The sequence below is a fragment of the Cetorhinus maximus genome, chromosome 18, assembly GCF_964194155.1.
Source record: "Cetorhinus maximus chromosome 18, sCetMax3.hap1.1, whole genome shotgun sequence".
Lineage (NCBI taxonomy): Eukaryota > Metazoa > Chordata > Chondrichthyes > Lamniformes > Cetorhinidae > Cetorhinus > Cetorhinus maximus.
Window position 1 is genome coordinate 81,899,241 of NC_135896.1, and position 27,766 is coordinate 81,927,006.

Sequence of the window (27,766 nt, forward strand, 5' to 3'; positions counted from 1 at the left end):
CAACATCATTATGAACAGATTATCTAGTCATGTATCTTATTTGCTGGTTGTAGGAACTTATATTTGTAAATTCCAAAGTATTACAGTGGCACTGAAGTATCTTGAGATATTGCAAGGACCTGAAAGGTGCTATTTCTTCAAAGTTACTGCAATAACATGCAAGATAGACACCACTACTACATCTTAATTTAAAAAGCAAACATTAATCCCCATCTGCTAAATATCTTGATCACATCAGCCCAATATACACACTCATTCTAGAGTTTCACATTGTTCTCTGCATGAAGTCCCTAAAGCAGTACAAATTCGGTCACACCCAATGATTTGCTACAAAATCCCAGGGTTTGGGGTGGGTGGGGGGCATTTGATATTATATGGGGACATCACAGGCAGAAGATCTCTGCCCTCCTACTCAGCATTACATGTTACTGTGATGTCACCTATTTAACAGTAAGATTTTTCCTCTTGTTTTGAAGGCATGAAGTGATGTGTGGCACTACTGTAGTCATAATGCAGGGATCACGAGTTTAAATTCTACCATGGCAGTCCGAGCATTTAAATTTGGTTTCAAAAATTCTGGAATTAAAACTGCGACATGAAGTTATAGGGTTATTGCAAAAACCCATCAGATTAATGGATTTCCTTTAGGGAAGGAATATGGATGTCTTTACCCAGTTTTCACTCTATATGACTCCAGTCACACACCAATGTGCTGATTCTTAACTGCCCTCTGAAGTGCTCCAACAAGCCACTCAGTTGAATCAAACCGTGATTGGTTCAAGAAGAAGGCCCAATATCTCATTTCCATGGTAAACCTAGGGATGGACAATAAATGTTGGCCTTGCCAGCATCGACCACGTCCCAAGAACTAATAATGATTTTTAAAATAAGGGGGTGCAGTTGCACCGTTGCTGGCAGTTTTCCAGTCCTTCATGCAAAAACAATGAATGTTGGATGCCAGCGATGCTCACATCCCATGAAAGAATAAAAAATTGGCATCTTTTCTGTAAATAGTGCAAGCCTGGATGTCATAACCTCAAAAATAGAAGCTGGAGTAGACTATTTGGCCCTTTGACCCTGCTCCATCATTCAACAAGATCATGGCTGATCTTCTACTTCAACTCCACCTTCCTGCGCCATCCCAGATCCCGTGAGCATGCGACCATTATCTGATTGTTAAAATTACTGGTATGGAAGGCAAAGCAGATGGAAGTTGAGGCTACCAAAACTCACCAGGTGCAGTGATCCCTAGAACTCCAAGATCACCAAGCTGCTTCCAGAACTCCTAAACACCAAAGAGGCAACATAGCAGTAAATTAAGTCAATGGAAGAGTTTACCAACAAACCCAAACTGTGTTGCACATTGGTGCATAAATCACTCTTGTAGAGGATGCGTACACGTGGGATTTGCACAAGAAATTCCACAACACATAAATTCAAAACGTACCAGTCACATCACACCATATTATCAATTGTTGAGTAATGAGGAACAAGCTGCAGTTTAATAATAGGTAATCAAACAATTTATATACAGGATAATGGAAAGGTAGGAGTTACAGGCTTTTACTGAGGGTTCCAGATAGTATATGTACAAAATAACAGATGGTCCAGGGTGAGTTACAGAATGCAGTTTAATTAAGTAGTTGAGAAAAAATGAGACAGGATACTTGGAGAAAAGCTCCTTTGTGAATTTGTTGCGGTGGGGGGGGGGGGGTGGGAGGGTGTGGGCTAGGCACGGGGAAAGAGAGAAAAGCACTTCCAGGAAAAGGAGGCAAATCAGGACAAGCAACTCCTTGAATTGATGCAAGAGCACCACTGCCTCCATAAAACAGAAGAAAGGAAATGGTGCCTCCATAAACAGGGGAGCAATGAGAGAAGAGTACTTTAGTAAAACGGGATGGAGGAGAAGAATATAGAAATTGGAGAATTGAGCAATTGAACACATGGGCTGGAAAGCTGATATAGGAGAGCATCAGATTTCTGAGGCATTGGGATGGTTCTAGGGAAGGTGGGACCTATACAAGCCGGACGGTCCACACCTGAACAGGACTGGGATGAAAATCTTTGCAGGGAGATTTGCTAGTGCTGTTATGGGGGGGTTTAAACTAGATTGGCAGGGGGCTGGGACCCTGAGGGCAAATTCAGAGCAGGGAATGGGAGATGGAAAATTAGTGAGTGACTCTGAAAGACAGAAGAAGCTCAGGTTAAAAAGTGTACAGCACAGGAATTTGGCAGTGTTAAAAGGTGTACATGTAAATACAAGGAGCAGAGTAAATAAATCCAATGAGCTGAGGGCATGATAGATACACAGCAGCATGATATCATTGCTATAACGAAAACTTAGCTAAAAGAGGGGCAAAAATTGCAGCTTAACATCCCTGGATATAGAGTTTTCAGGCAGGATAGAGAGGGGGATAAAAAAAGTGGGGTTGTAGCATTATTAGTTAAAGAAATAATTAATCTGTGAGGAGGGATGGTATACTAAATTAAGCATCAAATGAGGCCATATGAGTTCAGCTCAGAAATAAAAAAACTACAGTCACATCACTATAGGCCCCCAAATAGTGGATGGGAGTTAGAAGAGCAAACATGTAGGCAAATTTCTGAGTGTAAAAGCAATAGTGCAGTAATAGTTGGAGACTTCAACTACCCTAATTATTAATTGAGATACGAGCAGTGTGAAGGGCACAAAATTCTTGAACTGCATTCAAGAGAACTTTTTGAGCCAGCACCTAACAAGCCCCTCATAAGGGGGCACAATTCTAGATTTAATCTTAAGAAATGAAGCTGGGCAAGTGGATGAAGTAGCTGTGGGGGACCATTTTGGAGATAGTGACCGTAATAGTTAAATTTAGCATAATTATGGAAAAAGACAAAGGTGGAACAGGAGTGAAAGTTCTAAATTGGGGAAGACAAATTTTACAAAGCTGAGGGGTGAACTGGCAAAAGTGTACTGCATATAGCTACTAGAAGAGAAAAGAGTGTCAAATCAGTGGGAGGTATTCAAAAGTGAGATTCTACTGGCACAGTGTGGACATGTCCCCAGAGAGAAAAAGGGTAGTACTGCCAAATCTGATTATCCAGAAGCATACACGGTAAGATAAAACAGAAAAAGAAAGCTTATGACAGTCACAAAAAACTTAACACTGTAGAATGCCTAGAGGAGTATAGGAAGTATTGGGGTGAAGCAAAAAAGAAAATTAGGAAAAGCAAAGGGAGGATATAAAAATATTGGCAGGTAAAATCAAAGAAAACCCAAAGATTCTTTACCAATGCGTTACCAACAAGAGAATAACTAAGGAAAGGGTAGGGCCTATCAGAAATGTACACAGTAACTTGTATGTTGATGCTGAAGATGTGGGTAGGGTTCTCAATGAGTACTTTGTCTCTGTCTTCACTAAGGAGAGGGATGATGCAGACATTCTAGTTAAGGAGGCGGAGTGTGAAATATTAGATATAATAAGCATAATGAGAGAGGAAGTTCTTGAGGGCCTGGCATCCTTGAAGGTGGATGAATCGCCAGGGCCGGATGATTTGTATCTCAGGTTGTTAAAGGAAGCTAGGGAGGAAATAGTGGATGCTCTGAGAATCATTTTCCAATCTTCACTCGATACAGGCGAGGTACCAGAGGATTGGACGTGCGAACATTGTACCAATATTTAAAAAGGATGCGAGGGATAGGACAGAAAATTATAGGCTGGTCAGTCTGATTTCAGTGGTGGGCAAATTATTGGAAGCAATTGTGAGAGACAGGATAAACTGTCACTTAGAAAGGAATAGATTGATCAGGGATAGTCAGCGTGGTTTTGTTAGGGGAAGGTCGTGTCTCACTAACTTAACCAAATTTTTTGAGGAAGTAACAAGGAGGATTGATGAGGGTAGCGCAGTGGATGTTGTCTACATGGATTTTAGTAATGCATTGGACAAGGTCCCACATGGCAGACTGGTTAGAAAAGTGAGATCCCATGGGATACAGGGGAAGGTGTTGAGTTGGATCCAAAATTGGCTCAGCGACAGGAAACAAAGGGTAATGGTCGATGGATGTTTTTGCAAATGGAAAGCGGTTTCCACTGGCGTTCCACAGGGCTCAGTGTTGGGTCCTTTGCTGTTTGTTGTATATATTAATGATTTGGACTTAAACGTGGGAGGCATGACTGGGAAATTTGCAGATGACACAACAATTTGCTACGTAGTTGATAGTGAAGAGGATGGCTGTTGTCTCCAGAATTACATCAGTGGTTTGGTTAAGTGGGTGGAAAAGTGGCAAATGGAATTCAATCCAGAAAAGTGAGAGATAATGCATTTGGGGAGGGCAAACAAAGCAAGGGAATACCCAATAAGTGGGAGGATATTGAGCGGGGTGACAGGCCTTGGTGTGCATGTCCACAGCTCCCTGAACGTGGCAGGACAGATGGATAAGATGGTAAAGAACACATATGGAATGCTCTCCTTTATTGGAAGAGAATTAAAGAGCAGGGAAAGAATGATGGAACTATGCAAAACTGGCTGGCCACAGCTGGAATTTTGTGTACAGTTCTGGTCACCACATTACAGGAAGGACATAATTGCTCTGGAGAGAGTACAGTGGAAATTTACAAGAATGTTGCTAGAGCTGGAAAATTGCAGCTATGAGGAAAGATTGGATAGGCTAGGGTTGTTTTCCTTAGAACAAAGGACGCTGAGGGGTAACCTAATTGTGGTGTACAAAATTATGAAGGACATAGATAAGGTAGACAGGAAAGACCTGTTTCCCCTAGCTGAGGGGTCAATTACCAGAGGGCATAGATTTAAGGTGATTGTTAGAAGGATTAAAGGGGACATGAGGAAACATTTTTTCATTCAGAGGGTGATGGGCATCTGGAATTCATTGCCTGAATTGGTAGTTGAGGCTAAAATGCTCAACTCATTTAAAAGGTACCTGAATCTGCACCTGAAGTGTTGTAACTTGCAAGGCTACGGACCAGGTGCTGGAAAGTGGGATTAAAAATGAGCGGCTAGTTTCTTTTATTCACCGACGCATACAGGATGGACTGAATGGTCTTTCTGCGCCGTAACCTTTCTATGGTTCTTCTATGGCTCTAAGAAGGGGTTACCTCAATGAAATGGAGCCCGAGGAACGAAGACAGCCTCCATCAAACAGAGCAGACATGAGGGAAAGAGGGAGAAGTGCCTCCACCAAAATGGCAGAAGGAAGCGAAGGTTTCATCCATGGATTTAAACACAGTGAGGGTACTGGAAGGAGGGAGAACATGTTGGGTGACATAGTTGGCCATGAGAAGGGAGAGGTTCACAGGACAGTGGCCATACTAAAGTACAAGTTAAATACAGAAAGACAAAGATTATAGAAATGTTAGAAGTTATTATTAAAGGTGTTAAAGCAGATCACTTAGAAAAATTCAAGGCAATCAGGTAGAGGCATAATGGTTTTGTAAAAGGGACAACATGTTTAACCAATTTATTGGAGTTCTTTGAAGGAGTCACATGTGCTGTGGATAAAGGGGAACCGGTGGACGTACTGTACTTAAGATTTCCAGAAGGCATTTGATAAAGTGCCACATCAAAGGCTATTGCAGAAAATAAAAGCTCATGGTGTAGGGGGTAACATATTGGGATGGATAGAAGATTGGTTAGCTAACAGGAAGCAGAGATTTGGCATAAATGGGTCTTTTTCTGGTTGGCAGGATGTGACAAGTGGTGTGCCACAGGGATCAGAGTGCTGGGGCCTCAACTTTTTACAATTTATACAAATGAATTGGATGAAGGGACCAAAGGAATGGAGGCTAAATTTGCTGATGACACAAAGATAGGTAGGAAAGTAAATTGTGAAGAGGATGTAAGAAGGCTACAACGTGACATAGATGGGTTAAGTGAGTGGGCAAAGATCTGGCAAATGGAGTATAATGTGGGCAAATGCGAAATCATTCATTTTGGCAGGAAGAATAAAAAAGCTTATTATCTAAATGATAAGAAATTGCAGACCTCTGAGATCCAGAGGGATCTGGGTGTCCTAGTGCATGAATAACAAAAGGTTAGTATGCAGGTATAGCAGGTAATTCGGAAAGCTAATAGAATATTCTCATTTATTATGAGGGGAATTGATTATAAAAATAGGGAGGTTATGCTTCAGTTGTACAGGGCATTGGTGAGACCACATCTGGAGTATTGTCTACAGTACTGGTCTCCTTATTTAAAGAAAGATGTAAATGCATTAGAAGCAGTTCAGAAAAGGTTTACTAGACTAATACCAGGAATGGGCAGATTGTCTTATGAGGAAAGGCTGGACAGGTTAGGCTTGTATCCACTGGAATTTAGAAGAGTAAGAGGTGGCTTAATTGAAACCTTTAAGATCCTCAGGGGTCTTAACAGGGTGGATGTGGACAGGATGTTTTCGCTTGTCGGAGAAGCTAGAACTAGGGGGTCACTGTTTAAAAATAAGGGGTTGCTCATTTAACACAGATGAGGGGAAATTTTTTCTCTCAGAAGGTTGAGAGTCTTTGGAACTCTCTTCCTCAAAAGGCAGTGGAAGCAGAGTCTTTGAATATTTTTAAGGCAGAGCTAGATAGATTCTTGATTAACAAGGAGGTGAAAGGTTATCGGGACTAGGCAGGAATGTGGGATTGAGGTTACATTCAGATCAGCCATGATCTTATTGAATGGCGGAACAGCCTCGAGGGGCCGGGTGGCCTACTCCTGCTCCTAATTCATATGTTCGTATAGAAGAGAGATCAGGATTGAATATACGATGAAAGATCTTTTCAAGTATTCTGTCTAGGAGTGAGAGAAGAGTCTAACCAAATACAGGAGCAACATTCACATCTTGCATGGTTTAAGAGCTTTTGAGGGGAAAACCAATGTATGGCAAAAAAGGGGAAATCAGTTTTCTTGGGAATTGGCTTTCACAATGGATGAAATGTACGTTTGGTTTGGGAACAGAGGTGACAGTGAGGTCAGGATATAAACAGACAGAAAAGGGTTGACCTAAGGTTAAGAAATGGTAGCAGTTTGTTAGACGTGAAAGTAATGCAAAAATACTATATGAGGGATATTAAAGAGATCAAGGTGTAGGGATTCAGACACTGCATTGCAAGTGTAGACTATATTGAGTGCTAAGGGTCTGTATAATCTGAAGGAAGCTGCTGAATGTATAATGCAATCATCAGCAAAACATGGATAGATTTGGAAGATGAGAGCAGACCGTTAATGATAGGAAGGGAGGGGGAGAACACGGAACCCTGGAGAATCACTTAATTAATGGAAAAAGAGTCAGAGGACAGGCTTTTCATTACATCAGATTTTTAATTACAGCAAATAGACAGGAAACTTGATTGCAATGACCTTAGGCTGTACAATAATTTGTTTAGAAGAGCTTGCTACCAAAGCTATTAAAAGCTTTAGAAATATTGAAGCAATGACAGGTAATTCTCAAAAGTGTTGAAGGGAACAGTTCCACGAGAGCGTTGCAAGCACAATGACCATGCCAGAAACCACACCAGGAATCACTGCGTGGTCCAGCACTTTTAAAATGATTCACAATTTAAAAGTCAACATCGTTTCTAGAGTTCCAGAAGGAACTAAAGCAGAAACAGACTTGCGTTTCTGTGATCTCAGACGTGAATCCAAGATGGTATGTTGTTCCAGGGTCAAGGATGTCATTGAACAGCTGTAGTGAACCCTGAGGGGGAAGGATGAACAGTCAGCCATCGTGGTCCACATTGGTACCAACGACATAGGTAGAAACAGGGATGTGGTCCTGCAGTCAGAATTTAGGCAGCTAGGTAGGAAATTAGCAAGCAGGGCCTTAAAAGTAGCAATCTCTGGATTGCTCCAGGTACCACACACGAGTACAGAAATAGGATAGAGCAATGAATGCATAGCTGTAGAGATGGTCCAGGAGAGAGGGCTTTAGATTCTTAGGACATTGGGATCAGTTCTGGGGGAGATGGGATCTGTATAGGCCTGACGGGTTGCACCTAAACAGAGCCAGGACCAATTTCCTTGCGGGGTGATTTGCTAGTGCTATGGGGAGAGTTTAAACTAACTTGGCAGCGGTGTGGGAACCAAGAGGTAATACTAGAGAGGGATACCAAAGTGCAAAGAATATTGTGAGATGCAGTTAGCACTAGAGAAGGATGTAATAAGGTATTAGGTGGGATCAGCATAAGGGGGAAAATAATGAAGTCTAAATTAGTGTTACAGCGCATGCATGTGAATGCGCGAGGTGTGATAAGTAAGACTGGCGAGTTGCAGATGCAGATAGCCACATGGAAATATGATGTTGTGGTGATGACTGAGACCTGGCTCAAAGAAGGGCAGGGCTGGGTATTAAATATTCCTGAATGTAAGGTGTTCAGGAAAGACAGAAAAGGAAGGAGGCGTGGCAGCCTTGATTGAAGAGAACATTGCAGTGCTTGAGAGAGAGGAAGTCCCAGAGGTTTCAAGGACAGAATCTATTTGGCTAGAGCTAAGGAACAAAAAAAAGTGCAATACATTGGTGGCCTGTAGACTACACTGAGCAGTGGGAAAATTGTAGAGGAACAAATTTAGAAGGATATTCCTGAGAAGTGCAAGAATTATAGAATAGTTATGCTGCAGACTTCAATTATCCAAATATAGACTGGGATAGTAGTAGTGTAAAGGACAGAGAGGGGCAAGAGTTCTTAGAGTGTGCTCAGGAAAATTTTCTACAGCAGCATATTTCCAGTCCAATGAGAAAGGAGACATTGCTGGATGTGGTTCATGGGAATGAGATGGGCCAAGTGGTTAAAGTGTCAGTAGGGCAACATTTATGGGACAACGATCATTGGATCACAAGGTTTAGGTTGACTATGGAAAAGGACTAGGAGCAATCCAGAATATGAATAATGAACTCGGGGAAAACTCAACATTTGTATAAGAATGGATCTGGCTCAGAAAAACTGGAATCAAAGATTAGCAGGCAAAGCTGTAACTGAACAATGGGTTGCCTTTAAAGAAGAAATAGTTCAAGTACATGATGTCAGGTAGATAATACAGATGAGAACCAGGCTAAATATAAAAGGTTCCGAGGGAATTAATAAAGCAAATAAAAGCAAAGAGAGAGTATGAGAAGAGACTGGTAGCTAACATAAAAGGGAATCTAAAAGTCTTCTATAGGCATATAAATAATAAGAGTGGTAATATGAGGAGCAGGGCCGATTAAGAGCGAAAACAGAGATTTATGCATGGAGGCAGGAGGTATTGCAGAGCTATTAAATGAATCTTTACCAAGGAAGAAGATGCTTCCCAGGTCATGGTGAAAGAGGGAGTAATTCAGACACGTTGAAAGATTTAAAATTGATAAGATGGTGGGATTGTTTAGGCTGCCTATACTTAAAGTTGATAAGGCACCAGGACCGGATGAGACATATCCAAGGATACTGAAGGAAGTGAGAGCAGAAATTGTGGAAGCCCTGGCCATAATTTTCTAATTTTCCTTAGACTCAAGGATGGTGCCAGAGGACTGGAGAATTGCAAATGTTACACTCTTGTTCAAAAAGGTATAAAGATAAGCCCAGCAACTACAGGTCAGTCAGATTAACCTCAATGATGGGGAAGCTATTAGAAACGATAATTCAGGACAAAATTAAATATCACTTTGGCAGATGTGTGTTTATTAAAGAAAGCCAGCATGGATTTGTTAAGGGCAAATTGTGCTTAACTAACTTGCTTGAGTTTTTTTTGAAGAGGTAACAGAGAGGGTTGATGAGGGCAATGCCGCTGAAGTGGTGTACATAGACTTCTGAAAGGCATTTGATAAAGTGTCGCTCAACAGGCTTGAGCAAAGTTTGGGCTCATGGAATAAAAGGGACAGTAGCAACATAGATACAAAATCAGCTGAGTGACAGGAAACGAAGAGTAGTGGTGAATGGTTGATTTTGGACTGGAGGAAGGTTTCTGGGGTGGAGATCCCCAGGGATGGGTGTTAGGACACCTGCTCTGCCTGATAATATATTAATGACCTAGACCTTGGTGTAAGGGAAAAATTTGCAGATGACATGAAATTTGGAAGCATTGAACCATGAGGAGAATAGTGTAGAACTTCAAAAGGACATAAGCAGGTTGGTGGAATGGGCGGACAAGTGACAGGTGAAATTTAATGCAAAGAAGTGTGAAGTGATTCATCTTGATAGGAAAACTGCAGAGAGGCAATAATAAAGGGTACAATTCTAGAGGGGGTGCAGGAGCAGAGGGGCCTGTGTGTATGTAAGGGGAGGTGGTACTGTAGCGGTAATGTCACTATGAATATAAAGCTAGTCTCAGTGATGGTGATCATGACAACTATCACCGATTGTTGTAAAAACCCACCTGGTTCACTTAAGCCGTCCTTACCTGGTCTCCAGACCCACAGAGATTGACTCTTAACTGCTCTCTGAAATGGCCTAGTAAGCCACTCAGTTCAAGGGCAACAGTAAATGGCAATAAATGCTGGTTTTGCCAGAGACACCCACATCCCATCAAAGAATAAAAGGAGCATAAACCACTGAAGGTAGCAGGACAGGTTAAGAGAGTGGTTAATAAAGCATACAGAATCCTGGGCTTAATCAATAGGGGCATGGAGTACAAAAACAAGCAGGTTAGGCTAAACCTGCATTAAATGCTGGTTTGGCTTTAAATGGAGTGTTGGGCGCCAAACTTCAGGAAGGATATGAAGGCATTAGAGGGGGTGCAGAAAAAATTCATGAGAATGGTTCCAGCAATAAGGAAATTTGGTTACATAGATAGATTGGGGAAGTTGGGATTGTTCTCCTTGGAGAAGAAAAGGTTGAGAGGAGATTTGGAGGTATTCAAAATCATGACAGGTCTATACAGAATCACAAAATCTTTACAGTGCAGGAGGCCATTTGGGCCATCGAGTCTGTACTGGCTCTCAAAGAACATTCCACCTAGTCCCACTCCCCTGCCTTATTCCCACACATTCTCTCTTTTCAGGTAGCAATTCAATTCCCTTTTGAATACCTCGATCGAACCTGCCTCCACCACCGTTTCAGGAAGTTCGTTCAAGACTCCAACCACGCTCTGGGTGAAAAAAAATTTCCTCACATCACATTTACTCCTTTTGCCAATTATTTTGAATCTGTGCCCTCTAGTTCTTGATGGTCTCTTGAGTAGTTACCCCTCAGGAGCTTGAATACCTCTATCAAGTCTCCTCTCAGCCTTCTTTTCTCCAAGAAAGAGTCCCAACCTCTCCAATCTATCCTCATAGCTACAGTTCTTTATCCCTGGAATCCTTCTTGTGAATCTCCTCTGCACTCTCTCTAATGCCTTCACATCCTTCCTCAAGTATGGTGCCCAGAACCAGATGCAGTACTCCAGATGAGGCCTGACTAGTGTTTTATACAAGTTCAACATGACCTCCTTACTCTTGTACTCAATGCCCCTATTAATAAAGCCTAAGATATTAATTACTTTATTAACTGCTCTCTCAACATGTCCTGCCATCTTCTATGTACATATACACTGAGGTCCCTCTGTTCCTGCACCTTCTTTAGAGGCTCTCCCTTTATTTTATACTGTTTCTCCATATTCTTCCTGCCAAAATGAATCACCTCACACTTCTCTGCATTGAACTTCATCTGCCATTTGTCTGCTCAATTCACCAACACATCTATGACCTTTTGAAGTTCAAGACTATCCTCATCACAGTTGACAACATTTCCAATCTCCGTATCATCTGCAAATTTGGAAATCATGCTCTTCATACCACAGTCTAGGTCACTCAGGAAGAGTAAGGGTCCCAACACTGACCTCTGGGAAGCTCCACTACGAACCTTCCTCCAATCTGAAAAACAACCATTTATCACTACAAAAACAGAATTACCTGGAAAAACTCAGCAGGTCTGGCAGCATCGGCGGAGAAGAAAAGAGTTAACGTTTCGAGTCCTCATGACCCTTCGGCAGAACTGAGTAAAGTTAGGTCCCTCCCAGAAACATGATAGGGTCCCCCTTGTCCTCACTTATCACCCCACCAGCCTCCGCATTCAAAGGATCATCCTCCACCATTTTCACCAACTCCAGCATGATGCCACCACCAAACACATCTTCCCTTCACCCCCCCGGCGGCATTCCGTAGGGATCGTTCCGTCAGGGACACCCTGGTCCACTCCTCCATCACCCCCTACTCCTCAACCCCCACCTATGGCACCTCCCCATGCCCACGCAGAAGATGCAACACCTGCCCCTTCACTTCCTCTCTCCTCACCGTCCAAGGGCCCAAACACTCCTTTCAAGTGAAGCAGCATTTCACTTGCATTTCCCCTAACTTAGTCTACTGCATTCGTTGCTCCCAATGTGGTCTCCTCTACATTGGAGAGACCAAACGCAAACTGGGCGACTGCTTTGCAGAACACCTGCGGTCTGTCCGCAAGAAAGACCCAAACCTCCCTGTCGCTTGCCATTTTAACACGCCACCCTGCTCTCTTGCCCACATGTCTGTCCTTGGCTTGCTGCATTGTTCCAGTGAAGCCCAACGCAAACTGGAGGAACAGCACCTCATCTTCCGACTAGGCACTTTACAGCCTTCCGGGCTGAATATTGAATTCAACAACTTTAGATCTTAAACTCCCTCACCCATCCCCACCCCTTTCCCATTTCTTCCCCCTCCCTTTTGTTTTTTCCAATAATTTATATAGATTTTTCTTTTCCCACCTATTTCCATTATTTTTAAATCTATAACTGTAATACCCTGTCGTCAGTCTTTCCACCCCACCCCCACTAGAGCTGTACCTTGAGTGTCCTGCCATCCATTCTTAATTAGCACATTTTCTTAGATAATATCACCACCTTTTACACCCCTTTGTTCCTTTTGTCTGTGACATCTTTTGATTATCTGCTCCGATCACTGCTTGCTTGTCCCTACAACCACACCCCCCACGCCCCCCAAACTTCTCTCCCCCCCACCCCACCACCCCCCCAACCTTAAACCAGCTTACATTTCACCCCTCTCCTAACTTTACTCAGTTCTGCCGAAGGGTCATGAGGACTCGAAACGTCAACTCTTTTCTTCTCCGCCGATGCTGCCAGACCTGCTGAGTTTTTCCAGGTAATTCTGTTTTTGTTTTGGATTCCCAGCATCCGCAGTAGTTTTTTGTATTTATCACTACTCTCTGTTTCCTGTCACTCAGCCAATTTCTTATCCAAGTGACTACTTTCCCTTTTATTCCAGGAGCTAGAATTTTGCTCACAAGTCTGTTATGCGGCACTATATCAAATCCTTTTTGAAAATCTATATACACTACATCAACAGTGTTTCCCTTATCAACCTTCTCTGTTACCTCCTCAAAAAACACCAGCAAGTCAGTTAAACATGATTTTCCCTTAATGAATCCATGCTGGCTTTCCTTAATTATCCTACACTTGTTTAAATGACTATTGATTTTATTCTGAGCTATAGTTTCCAGAAGGTTCCCTGCCTCTGAGGTCAAACTGACTGGTCTGTATTTGCTAGCTTTATTGTTGCATCCATTTTTGAACAAGGGTATAACATATACAATTCTCCACACCTCTGGCACCTCCCCTGTGTCTAAGGAAAACTCGAAGATTATCACTAGTGCCTCTGCAATTTCCACCCTCCATTCCCTCAGAACCCTTGGATGCATCTCATCCGTTCCTAGTACCTTATCTATTTTAAGTAAAGATAGCCTTTCTAACACCTCCTCCTTCTCAATTGTAAATTCTTCTAGTGTACCAGTTACTTCCTCTCTCACCTTGGCCTGGGCAGCAACTTCTTCCTTTGTAAAGACAGATGCAAAGTACTCGTTCAATACCTCCACTATTTCTCCAGTCTCCAAATGCAAGTCCCCTTTTTTGTCCCTAATCTTTCTTTTACCACCCTTTTATTATTTATATGCTTATAGAAGACCTTGGGATTCCCTTTTATGTTAGCTGCCAGCCTCTTCTCATGCTCTCTCCCTGCTTTACTCATTAGTTTCTTCACTTCAACTCTGGTCCTTCTATATTCAGCCTGAATCTCTATTGTATTTTCTACCTGACCTCTGTCGTACACACACCTCTTCCTTTTCATCTTCACCTCTATCTTTCTCATCATCCAGGGCACTCTGGATTTATTTGTCCTATACTTTCCCCTTCAAGGGAATATACCTTGACATTGCCTGCAGTACCTTTTCTTTGAAGGTGGCCCATTGTTCAGCCACTGTCTTTTCTGTCAACATTTGATTCCAACTCGCTTTACTCAAAATTCTCATCCCATTGAAGTTAACTTTCCCCTAATTAATCATCCCTGCTCTGGATTGTGCCCTGTCCTTTTCCATGACCAACCTAAACCTTATGACACAATGATCACTCTCCCCTAGAGGCTCTTCCACTGATTCTCGATCCACTTGGGCCAAGTCATTCCCCAGATCCAGGTCCAAAAGTGCATGTCCTCTCATTGGACTGGAAACGTACTGCTGCAGAAAATCGGCCTGAATTTTACCCTTGGCGGGCGGGCACAATCGGTGGGTCCACGAACGGTCGGGAAACGGGCCACCGCCCATGTTTGGCCTCCAACTGCGATTTCATGCTGGCTGGCCAATTAAGGCCCGCCCAGCGTGAAACACGTCCTCCCAACGGTCGGGAAGGGGTGGGCGGGGGCCTGTCGGCCGCCGGCTCCAATGGCGACTCAGCGGCCGGTTTAAAAACAGCACAGGGCTCCTTGAAGGCTGCCAGGGGAGAACGTATCTTCTGTGTTGTGAACACTGAAGTTATGGCATCAAGTGCAGCTGGAGATGCTGGGCGGGAGAGCAGGTCGGGTGGGCACTTGGGAGGAGGTGGGAGTGCAGGTCAGCAGCCACAACCTTGTGCGGCGCACATGGGTGCAGTGCCACAAAAGGTTTAACGACCTGCTGCGCTCGGGAAAGGTGAGTGCTGTGTTGGCATGGATCAGTGTGTTGGTGTATTGTCTGGCCATGCCTCCCCCACCACCCCGTGGAGCTCAGGGATGTTAGGGTCTGAGTTAATGACGCCGGAGCTGACCGAGGGGGTGAGCCATGGCTGCTTGGACTGAGTGCCTTGCGGCTTGAGGGCCACAACTCGGGTGTGCCCTGCAAGGTGTTCCTCAGGTTGGGGTGGCCAGGCTGCAATGGCGCTGCCATTGAGAGTGGACTAATCCATGCTCCTCTGTCCTTTCATGAGAAGACGACCCATAACAACATTGAAGGTCGCAGACAGGCATAGGCCACCCCAACCCTCCTAATCCTAACCAGATTTGAGCAGGATGCCTTGGAGCTGCAGAGGCACCATGCACCTCGGTCAACCGGCCGCAAAGAGGCTGGGGTGGCAGACAATGGTAAGACTGCAGTACACAGAGGTGAGAGTTTCAGATGGTGCGAACATTCTTATTTAGTCTCTTCATTGATGGGATCCTCATGACTGGACTCCCCATTGATCATTGAAAGATGATGGCACCATGATGCAGGTCTCCATTGTCTCACCAGGGTGCCTGGCATGCCAGTGGCAGTCTGATGACTTAAACTAATCACATGTTGTTGTTCTCCCTTATATTCGCCAGCACACACTCAATTGCAGGACCCTAAAGAGCCACCCCTGATGCCAGAGGACCACCAGGCTTCACATGCACCTGTGTCACACCCACTCTCTGAACCAGGCACTAACGGAGATACAAGCACATTGGTGGGCATTAGATCCTGGGCTAGAATGTTGGAGCACTGCGGTGATGGCACTTCACACTCGCTTAAGGAGCAGGCGGAGGCAGAGAGTGCCCAGGGCACTGGCATTCAGAGAACTGCTTGAGACCAGGACGATGCTCAGTCAAAGGCAGATGATGAGCCTCTGGAGTCATCCATTAGGCGGCAGATGCTGGATGTCCAGCGGGATGTGCGGGAGGATCAGGCAGAGATCCAAGAGGGTATGCGTGGCATTGTCTCTGTTGTGGAGAAGTCCATGCAGAGCATGAGCACTGCATTGACCCTCATGGCCAAGCACACTGCCTCTTCCATTGAGAGAGTGGTGGCTCCAGGAACAGAATCAGTGGTTCCTGGGGTTGTGCTTAGACCTACAAGCCCTCACACAGGCAGTGACCTCAGGTGGTCAATGCCAGTGTGGGAGATGGAGGAGGCAACCAGTATCCCAGCTAGGTGCCCATCTGTCAATGGCGAGCAGGGAGGTCCAGAGTGACCTCAAATTGGCACGTGACCTGTTTGTTGTCTCTGTGGGCTACTCTCAGGGTGCTCTGGATGACGGCAGCAGTCCCTCCGCTAGTGACCGTGGCATCTGATGAGGCTGCGATGACTGCGGGGATGCCAGCCATGGCACTGGCTGCTCCCTCCCAGGTAGGATCAGCACAGGCTCCACTGGCCAGAGGACAACTGCCAAGGTCATCAAGGCCAACAAGACACCTGAGAGAGCAGGCTGTCTTCAATGCCGCTGCCAGTGAGTGGGGGGGCACCAAGACATGGCACTCGCAATCGTAAGTTTAAGGCACCATGAGCACAAGAGGGGCTGGTCATGGGTGATCTTTTGTTGTGTAATGTTTTGTTTATGTTTTCTGGCCTGGGAATTAAGACCAGAGAAGGTGATGTTAATTTCTTTGGGCTGTCAAAATGAGGTAAATTTTACTTTTGTCCTAATGGCCTGAGTATGCTTTACCTTTGTTTTTTTTGGTGCAGGGTATGCCAGTATGTAATGCTGGACCGTGAGTAGCCCCTGGAAAGAGCTGGAGGCATAGAAGTTGAGGGCCACTGTGACCTTCACAGCCACTGACATGGGGTGTCCGCCCACACAGCTGGCGCTGATCTCAGACCCAATCATTGACAAATGGAGGTCACGGTCTCCCTGGAGAGGCAGAGCCTCCTTCGGCATTGCACCTCAGACATATTGAGGTAGTTGCATCGCCTCCTGTATACCCTGGTAGCAGGATAGTAGCATCTTCTGTGGTCCCTTCGCCTTGGACTACCTGCTGGCCCTGCCCCCCCTTGTGCCTGTGCCTCTCCTCCCAAAGGTTGCTCCCCTGGAAGCTGCACTGGGAGACTTGGCCTCCTCTCCCTTCTGCCTCTCTCTTCCTCCTCAGAGGAGGTGCCACCAGCGGAGACCACAATCCCCATTACCAGGGTCACAGAAGGCTGTCTAAAGATACCTGGAAAGGTCCAGATGGTCAAAATCCTCCGTGGGCCTTGACGACACCAATGAGTCCTGAAATGAAGCCTAGAAATGCTAAGAATGAAGAACGGAGATATAGCTGTCAAGTTCAAATAAGCAACCAGCAGCAAACTATCTCCTAAACTCCTCACTACTTACACTGGCAATGCTGCTGAACCTTTTAATCCTGCCCTTGGATGAGGTTTTGCAAAATGTGGGCTGCCAGCCTCCCTGTTTTGCTGGCATGACGAGTGCAAAATCGCACAGGCAACGTAAAATTGACTTCAATTGGGTTTTTAATGGCCTTAAGTGGCCTCTTAATTGATGGCGGGCGCTGCTCCGACTCCCGTGCGTGCCTGCCGACCTGAAGATTGCGCGCCTGTGGGATGATGTCAGGACGCTCGCCCAACCTCTTCTCGCACTATTTTACACCCAATCGGGTCAGGCGCGAAGTGTAAAATTCTGCCCACTATCTTGAACACATTCCGGGGATTCTTGCCCCTCTTGTCTCTTTGTACTATTCCTATCCCAGTCTACATTTGGATAATTGAAGTCCCCCATTATGATTACTCTATAATTCTTGCACCTCTCTAATTTCTTTGCAAATTTGTTTCTCCACATCCATTCCACTTGATGGTGGTCTATATACTACACCAATCAGTGTTAGACAGAGTAGATAGGGAGAAGCTGTTCCCATTGGTGGAGAACCAGAGGACATAGATTAAAGAAATTGGCAAAAGAAGCAATGGCGACATGAGGAAAACCTTACTCATGAAGTGACTGGTTAGGGTCTAGAATGTACTGCCTGAGAATGTGGTGGATGCAGGGTCAACCGAGGCATTCAGGAGGGAATTGGATCATTATCTGAAAAGGAAGAATTTGGAGGGCTACGTGGAAAAGTGGAGAATGGCACTGGATAAACTGCTCCTTCAGAGGTCCAGCACAAACAAGATGGGCCAAATAGCCTCCTTCTGTGCTGTAACTATTCTATGATTTTATGTGCAATGGGGAGGAAATTTGCACATCTTCTGCAGCCATGAACGAGAGCCCTGAAGGGTGCATTGCTTACCCAGTGGACGAGGTAAAGGGGTAGGTTGAGGCGGGTAGAGATGATTTTGGAAAGGGAGGAAAATCAAGTGTCGTGGTCCATGGATCAAAGAACACAGGCAGGGACAGGGAGGGGGTCCACGGGTATCAGGTGTTAGGAGCTAAATTAAGAAGCAGGACCTCTTGATTACTGCTGGAGCCACAAGCAAACTGGCACAAAGACAGGCAGATCAGGAGAATTAACTTATGTCTAAGGGTAGTGTGGGAAAGCAGGGCTCCTTTTCACTTGACAATGGCACCAGTACTGGGACAAGAAGGAGCTGTATCGATGGGACAGGGTCCACCTGAACTGGAAAGGAACCAGTATCCTAGCAGAAAGGGTAAGTAGGAAAGTGGCAAAGACTTTACACAAGTAAAACAAGTAAGGGTGACGGTAGGTGGAGGGGCACATCCACAAAATATGAAATAAGCTTAAACATAAATGAAACACGAAAGGACAGCATACAACGTGACCAACCTCACTGAATTCTCCGAAGAGATAATAGAGAGAGTAGTCAAAGGTAATGCAGTAGATGTAATTTATCTAGATTGGGTCTATATTCTGTGATAGGTGAACCTACAAGATTCTGAAGGGGCTTGACAGGGTAGATACTGACAGGCTGTTTCCCCCTTGCTGGGGAATCAAGAACACGGGAGCACTGTCTCAGGATAAGGAGCCGATCATTTAGGGCTGAGATGAGAAATTTCTTCACTCAAAGGGTTGTGAATCTTTGGAATTTTCTAGCCCAGGGGTTTGTGGATGCTCCATCATTGAATATATTTAAAGGCTGAGATAGGCAGATTTTTTGGTCTCTCAGGGAATCAAGGGATATGGTAAGGGGGTGGGAAAGTGGAGTTGGATCCAAAGATCAGCCATGGTTGTATTGGATGGCGCAGCGGGCTCAGGGGTTCATATGGTTTACTCCTACTCCAATTTCTTATGTTCTTAAGTTCTTATTTAGAATAGCAGAGCATAAGAACATAAGAAATAGGAGCAGCAGCAGACCATATAGCACCTCAAGCTTGCTTCACCATTCGACACGATGAAGGTGAGGAGGGGCATTCCACAAGGATCAGTGTTGGGACCACTGTCGTTCACAATTTACATCAACGATTTAGATTTTGGAATCAAAAACACAATTTCTAAATTTTCAGATGGCACCTAATTTGGGTGTGGCCGGGGAGGGAGGACTGCAAAAAAATTACAAGATGACATTAATAAATTTGTGGAATGGGCATATAATTGACAAATGAATTTCTACACAGGTAAGTGCAAGGTATTACATTTTAGGAAAATTAAAGAAATAATATTTTACTTGAAAACAACAATCTAAACGGGGTAGAGGAGCAAAGGATTCTGTGAGTATAAGTACACAAATCACCATAAGTTATGACCTAAGTCAATAAGGTCATAACAAAAGCAAACCAAGTAAGAGAATTTATTTCCAGAAGGATAATTGAAAAGTGGAGAAATCAAATCTTGTTTAGATTGTATAGTGTGCAGTTCTTGTCTCCATATTAAAAAGAGGATATAGAGGCATTAGCAAGAGTGCAAAAAGGATTTATAAGCACAATAGTGGAACTGTGACGTTACGTCTGTCAGTAAAAGATGAACAGGTTGGGTCTCTTTTCTCTTGAAGACAGAAAGCTGAGGGGTGACCTAAATTAGGTCTTTAAAGTTGTGAAAGGTTTTGACAGAGTGGATCCAGAGAGCAAGTGTCTCCACTTAAAGGGCAGAGCAAAACCAGAGGCCATCAATATAAGGTAGTCACCAAGAGATCCAATAGGAAGTTCCGAGTTCTTTACCCAGAAAGTGTTGAGAATGTGGAACTCACTAACATAGGGAATATTTGAGGTGAATGGTATAGATGCATTTAAGGGGATCTAGATAACCACATGAGGGAGAAGGGAGTATATGATTTTGCTGATATATTTAGATGATGAAGGATGGCAAGAAGCTCAAGTAGACCATAAACATGGACTGGTTGGGCTGAACGGCCTGTTTCTGTGCCGTATATCATATGTAATTCTACGTAAAGAGCATTTCACTTTCTTGGCAAATAGAAATGACCAAAAAGGTTAGGCTGAGATAACGACAGTATAGGACAGGATAAGTTAGACGCCACAACTTGAGGTCAATGGGAGAGACACTGAAACCGGAAGTTTTGTCAGGCAGATAAAAGGTAAAGATAAAGCTTGATGTTGATCAAAATACTCAAACTATATGAAACAGCAGAAGGAGGTTCATGACCAATATTCCAGCTGGGGTGGGGGGTGGAGGGGGAAAGAAGTGAACCAAGAGGGTCAACATTCTGTTTAAGAGTAATAAGAATTGTATCAGGAACAAAGAGCAGTGCAAAGTGGAACAGTTTCATCAAAGGATCATTAGAAGTGCATACTGGAGGAACAAGGGAACATTCATTGATGCATCCTCGCAATAAAGTGTTCAAACAGTTATATCACTGGATTATAGAAGTTACTAAGGGAGACAGGTCGGGATGCTTCAAACTGAAACATCTAGATGTGGCAGCATTTTGTTTTACTGCACAGGCATAAATGATCCCAGAAGTAGGATTGATCCAATTTTGACCTCTGTTGTAACTTCTGGATCTTCTCAATTAATGGGAACTTTGATATATTTGATTATATCAATGTCTAGTTTTAAACTCTCAGATGTCAGGAATGATTCATACACAGGGACATGAGCTATACATTGTGTACTTACCTTCAACTCTGGGAAGTCATTCTTCTGGTCAATCTCCTGGGCTTTGGGAGCAAGGTGATCCTGGCAGAATTTATGAACCACCTGCCGAAGCTAATAAGCAAAGAAGGAAAAGAAAAAGCAATGCGGTCAATTCTGAAGTTTAAATGTTACTTCGAAAAACCGGGTTTGATCTTTAACATCTGTGCAGAGTGAGAGGGGGAGATCTGGCTGAGAGAACTGTACTGCAGTGAGTGGAAGAGAAATGCAACAGGTTCTGTAAGGGATGTGCAATCCTACCTAAGGGATTTCCTTTTCTACAAGTCAGATGCTTCTTAATGAATGACCAGGTGGTAAAAACAACATCTACCCTGTTATGTTAATCAGTGAGCATTCTGTGAAGGAAGGGACAATATACTGTCACTTGCTTATCGCTGCCCCGTCCAGATCTAGACAAGAACTTAAAACATGGACAAGAAGAGTCCACTTGTTTGAATGAGTTCAGCATTAGAGCTAACCTGTTACAAAACCTGAATTAGCGTGTGCCTGCCGATACAGGAGAAATAGCCACTTTAGGGAGTTAAAGAACTATTCGCTTTCAGGAGAGACGGGGTAATAGAGAACCAAAACAACAATGAGTTTAAGAAAACAGCATTAGAAAACTCTATGCTGTGACAGATACAGAGTCCTTTGTCACACAAAAATAAACTTAAAATGGCGGCGTTGTCGATAAGTTCATAGGTCAGCTCCCCACAGCCAACCAATGGCAGCCTGAAAATAGCAACACACCCCAGCCATAACAAAAGCCAGCAGGCTCCAGAATGCAAAACAAGGCCTTCACTTACACAACTTCTCTCATTGATAAATCTGGACTCATCAATCAGCTCTCCCAATCAACCACCTTACTAGGATTATTAGTCTTGGAACACTCTTCCTGCCACCAACCCCCACCCCACCCCATAGTGTGCTCATGCTATTCCAGTTTTCTAAGGAAAAGGAAATTAAAAGGAAGGCAGGACAGAGTGGAGGCACAAGGGCTGAAAGGACATGGGTTTACACTTGCGATTCCCAAACTGGTTTTACTTTGTACCCAATCTGAGCCGTGCTGCTGCAGGGTGGCATCAAGTAGTGACAGGGTGCTTCTCTATGAGAAGCAGAGGGCGCATTGGGGACAGTAACAGTGAGTCATTGAAGGCCATTTTTCTGCAGTTTCTAGCAGGACCTTTCGTAGCACTCCAGAACTAAAGTTTGGTACATCAGTCATGGGAAAACTGTGGGGAGGGAGGGAGGGATGGCAGTGTGTGGTGTGGAGGGAGCGGCACTGGTATGGGGTGGATGGGGGAGGTTTGCAGGACTTGTGGATGAGGGAAAATAATTAAAATCATACAGCATTAGCCTCACAAAAAAAAGTTTTTTTCAAGTTTCATACTGTGGCCTTTTAAACAAACAGTTCCAATTTTTCAACCTAAAATATAAAAGCAAGTCCCAAAGGAACTAGTATGAGCAACCCTCCACCCTTAGTTACACAAGTACAGAGGGCATTCTGACATTCAAGAAAGTTTAGACGTCAGCTCGCCACAGCCAGCCAATGACAAACTGGAAACAGCAGCACGCCCCCTCAACCAATGGAAAGAAACCCTGTAGGCTCCAGGATGCAATGAAAAACATTCACTTATGTAATCACTGTCACAGTTCAGTCAAAGCTCATTATTCAGCTCTCCAATCAACTACTTAAGAACTTCCATTCAAAATATGATAATACATGAATTATTATATTATTTTTAATGTATTTACTTGACCTTGCCCCTATTTCTACTCTGTTTAAAAAATATAAATGTAATAAAGACGAAATAGCAAGTTGGAGTGTGTGCACTGTATATAACCCAAGTCCTTGATTTAGCAAGTTCACTGTTAATGCATGTTCTAGGAAGGTTCATGTCACCTATCCGAGAACACAAACCTCACCAGCAACACTCAATTATCTTTGAAACACGCCCTGACTATCACGCGCTGTACTCCTGAACAGCACCTGGCTCCTCCTGGCAATTTCCCATGTAAAACCAGACAGTGCACCCACTGAGAAGACAGGGTCTCTTTGCTGGGTACAGCTCCATGGGCACCAGTAACTCACTCAAATAAACATTTGTCACATACAAGACTAGGTAGAAAACTATTTGGCTCTGAATGGGCATCACAGCTAAGGTGTTTCCAGGTATAACAACAATTTAATTGTACTTCTTTCAATTGAGTATACAATGTTTGCTGGTAACAATGTGGTCTCCTGTACATGGGGGATACCAAACACAGATTGGGTGGTCCCTTTGCAGAATGCCTCCACTCAGTCCACAAGGATATCCATAAGCTCCTGGTTGCTGATCATTTTAATTCTTCATCCCACTCCCACCCTGACCTCTGTCTGGCCTCCTACATTGTTCTAATGAAGCTGAAGAAACAGCACCTCATCTTTCAATTAGGCGCTTTACAACCTTGCAGACTCAACACGGAGTTCAACAATTCCAGATCATAACCTCTGCTCCCCTTTATTCAGACGGCAGCTTGTTGGTAATGGTTTTGTTTCTCCCTATTTACATATCTCCGAGACCCATCCCTTGTTTCTTTACTTGTCCCGTTAACATTGTCTCCTGACGGCACTGTGGGTGTTCCTACACCACAAGGGCTTCAGCGGTTAAGAAAGTGGCTCAATCACATTCCCAAGGGCAGTCAGGGATAGGCAATAAATGCTGGCTTAGCCCGCAACGCCCACAAATAAAATAAAAAATTCCGTTTGCCAGTTCATCTCTCCTGCTCTGCCTCCAAATTATCACAGACTTTCCTTCTCTTTTGTTCTCTCACCCTTCCCCTGCACATGCTTAAAACCTACTCTATTACATTCTAACCTTCTCCAGCCCTCATTGATTGAAAGGTTAACTTGTTTCTCTCTCCCCAGGTGCTGCCTGTCCTGCTGATCTCTAGTCATCACCCAGTTACCTGTGGTCATTTTTAATCCTCTGTTTAGCAATCAGTAATCTGCCTTCTGGTTAGCAGCTGGTTACCAACTGGTTACCTGACTCTGGTTAGCTGCTGGTTACCTTTCTGCTTAGCAACTGATTACCTGTCTCTGCTCCTCGGTCAGCCCGTTAACCACATCATCGACAGAGGGCAGGTTACTGTAAGAGGGGCTGAGCACTCGGAGCCTGGCCGGCCGCCGGCTCAGTCTCAGTAAAGGGTCACGCAGCTTACGGAGAGCGGCCATTACCAACGACCAGAGCCCCGGGAGCTGCGGCCTAGACCACCGGGCACACCACAATATCCAGTCCCCCCGCAACACTTCCGGATACAGAGCCCCCCCCCCCCCGCCGCCGGACACAAAGAGCTGGGACACAACCAGCCTCACTACCGGTAAGATGGACACTTCCGAACAACGGTTTTATCCCAGTGGAAACATTCACTATTTCCCTCTCTCCACAGAGGCTGCCTGGCCTGCTGAGGAGACCCAGCATTTTCCGCTTAAATTTAATGGAACATCAGCCCCCCGGCCCCCCGCGCTCCCCCCGCGCTCCCCCCGGCCCCAGGTTCCGGCTCCGCGCTGAGGCCAAAGCAGGAACCTGGATCACCCCCCCCCCCCACCCCGGCCCCAGCGCGGAGCAGGAACCTGGATCCATCCCCCCCCCCCCCCCGGCCCCAGCGCGGAGCAGGAAACTGGATCCCTCCTGGCACCAGCGCGGAGCAGGAGCCTGGATCCCACCCCCCTTGGCCCCAGCACGGAGCAGGAATCTGGTTCCCCCCTGGCTCTAGCGCGAAGCAGCTATTTGGATCCACCCTGGCCCCAGCACGTAGCAGGAACCTGGATCAACCCTCCACCTGGCCCCGGCGTGGAGCAACAAACTTGGACCCCCGGCACCAGCGCGGAGCAGGAAGCTGGATCCCCACTGGCCCCAGCGCGGCGCAGGATCCTAGATCCCCCTGGCCCCAGAAAGGAGCAGGAACCTGGATCCATCCTGGCCCCAGCACGGTGCAGCATCCTGGATCTGCCCGCCCTGGCCCCAGCGCGGAGCATGAACCTGGGTCCACCTTACCCCTGGCCCCAGCGCGGAGCAGGAACCTGGATCCCTCCTGGCCCCAGCGCGGAGCAGGAACCTGGATCCCTCCTGGCCCCAGCGCGGAGCAGGAACCTGGATCCCTCCTGGCCCCAACGCGGAGCAGGAACCTGGATCCCTCCTGGCCCCAACGCAGAGCAGGAACCTGGATCCATCCTGGCCCCAAGGCGGAGCAGGAACCTGGATCCCTCCTGGCCCCAGCGTGGAGCAGGAACCTGGATCCCTCCTGGCCCCAGCACGGAGCAGGAACCTGGTTCCCCCCTGGCTCTAGCGCGAAGCAGCTATTTGGATCCACCCTGGCCCCAGCGCGGAACAGGAACCTGGATCAACCCACGCCCCGGACCTAGCACGGAGCAGGAATCTGGAATCACCTCTGGCCCCAGTGTGCAGCAGGAACCTGGACCACACACCCCCCACCCCCCTGGCTGCAGCGCGGAGCAGGAATCTGGATCCACCCTGGCCCCAGCGAAGAGCATGAACCTGGATCCCTCCTGGCCCCAGTGCGGAGCAGGAACCTGGATCCCTCTAGCCCCAGCACGGAGCAGGAACCTGGATCCCTCCTGGCTCCAGCACGGAGCAGGAACCTGGATCCCTCCTGGCCCCAGTGCAGAGCAGGAACCTGGATCCCTCCTGGCTCCAGCGCAGAGCAGGAACCTGGATCCCTCCTGGCCCCAGAGCGGAGCAGGAACATGGATCCACACTGGCCCTAGCGCGGAGCAGGAACCTGGATCCACCCTAGCCCCAGCGTGGAGCAGGAAGCTGGATCCCATCTGCCCAGTGCGGAGCAGGATCCTGGATCCCCCCTGGCTCTAGCGCGAAGCAGCTATTTGGATCCACCCTGGCCCCAGCGCGGAGCAGGAAGCTGGATCCCCACTGGCCCCAGCACGGAGCTGAAACCTGGATCACTCCTGGCCCCAGCGCGGAGCAGGAAGCTGGATCCCCACAGCTCCCCCGGCCCCAGCACGGAGCTGATACCTGGGACCCCCCCTGGCCCCAGAGCAGGTACCTGGATCTCTCCTGGCCCAGCGCGGAGCAGGTACCTGGATCCCTCCTGGCCCCAGCGAGTAGCAGGAACCTGGATCCACCCTGGCCCCAGCGAGTAGCAGGAACCTGGATCCCACCCCCTTCGACCGCAGCGAGTAGCAGGAACCTGGATCCCTCCCCCTTCGACCACAGCGCGGAGCAGGAACCTGGATACCCCCTGGCCGCAATGCGGAGCAGGAACCTGGATACCCCCTGGCCGCAATGCGGAGCAGGAACCTGGATACCCCCTGGCCCAAGCGCGGAGCAGTAATCTGGATCCCACCCTGGCCCCAGCGCGTAGCAGGGACATGGATCAACCCTCCCCCTGGCCCCAGCGTGGGGCAGGAACCTTGATCCCCCTTGGCCCCAGCGCGGAGCCAGAACCTGGATACCCCTGGCCCCAGAAAGGAGCAGGAACCTGGATCCACCCTGGCCACAGCACAGAGCAGGAAACTAGATCCCTCCTGGTCCCAGCGCGGAGCAGGAACCTGGGTTCCCCTGGCCCCAGCGCGGTGCAGGAACCTGGATACCGCCACCCCAACCCCTCCCCACAACAGCCCCAGGACAGAGCAGGGAACTGGATAAACCCTGGCCCCATTGCGGAGCAGGAACCTAGATCCCTCCTGGCCCCAGCGCGGATCAGGAACCTGGATCCCTCCTGGCCCCAGAGCAGGAATTTGGATCCACCCCGGCTCCAGTGTGGAGCAGGAATCTGGGACCCCCCAGCCCCAGCGCGGAGAAGGAACCTGGATCCCTCCTGGCCCCAGCCCCAGCACGGAGCAGGAATTTGGATCCACCCCGGCTCCAGTGCGGAGAAGGAACCTGGATCCCCCTGGCCCCAGAGCAGGAATTTGGATCCATCCCGGCTCCAGTGCGGAGCAGGAATCTGGGAACCCCCGGCCCCAGCAGGGAGCAGGAACCTGGATCCCTTTAGCCCCAACACGGAGCAGGAACCTGGATCCACCCTGGCCCCAGCACGTAGCAGAGACATGGATCAACCCTCCCCCTGACCCCAGCCTGTGGCAGGAAACTGGATCCCCCTCCCCAGCACGGAGCAGGAATCAGGATCCCCCCTAGCCCCAGCGCGGAGCAGGAACCTGTAACCCACCCTGGACCCAGCACGGAGCAGGAACCTGGATCCACCCTGGCCCCAGCCCAGAGCAGGAATCTGGATCCCCCTGGTCCCAGCGCGGAGCAGGAACCTGGATCCCCACCCTGGCACCAGCACAGAGCAGGAACCTGGATCCCCCTGGTCCCAGCACAGAGCAGGAACCTGGATCCCCCTGGTCCCAGCACAGAGCAGGAATCTGGATCCCCCTGGTCCCAGCGCGGAGCAGGAACCTGGTTCCCCCCCTGGTCCCAGCGCGGAGCAGGAACCTGGATCCCCCCCCCCCCCCCCCCCCTGGCACCAGCACAGAGCAGAAACCTGGATCCCCTTGGTCCCAGCACAGAGCAGGAACCTGGATACCCCCTGGCCCCAGCGCATAGCAGGGACATGGATCAATCCTCCCCCTGGCCCCAGCGTGGGGCAGGAACCTTGATCCCCCTTGGCCCCAGCGTGGAGCAGGAACCTGGATCCATCCTGGCCCCAGCGCGGAGCAGGAACCTGGATCCCTCCTGGTCCCAGCACGGAGCAGGAATCTGGATCCCTCCTGGCCCCAGCACGGAGCAGGAACCTGGATCCCTCCTGGCCCCAGCGCGGAGCAGGAATCTGGATCCCTCCTGGCCCCAGCACGGAGCAGGAATCTGG

General features: G+C 47.1%; 1 protein-coding gene across 3 annotated transcripts in view; it reads right to left on the minus strand.

Annotated features, from left to right (window-relative positions):
• Nucleotides 1-24,171, minus strand: part of ivd (isovaleryl-CoA dehydrogenase) — a 47,856-nt gene extending 23,685 nt beyond the window's left edge. For all 3 annotated transcript variants that reach the window (XM_078563065.1, XM_078563066.1, XM_078563064.1), the window contains exons 1-3: nucleotides 24,009-24,171; nucleotides 20,921-21,010; nucleotides 1,234-1,285 (exon numbers count right to left, since the gene is read on the minus strand). In XM_078563065.1, the coding sequence (XP_078419191.1) occupies nucleotides 1,234-1,285; nucleotides 20,921-21,010; nucleotides 24,009-24,149 (283 nt within the window). In that variant the 5' untranslated portion in view covers nucleotides 24,150-24,171. The remainder of the gene's footprint in view (nucleotides 1-1,233; nucleotides 1,286-20,920; nucleotides 21,011-24,008) is intronic.
• Between the last annotated feature and the right edge of the window lie 3,595 nt (nucleotides 24,172-27,766).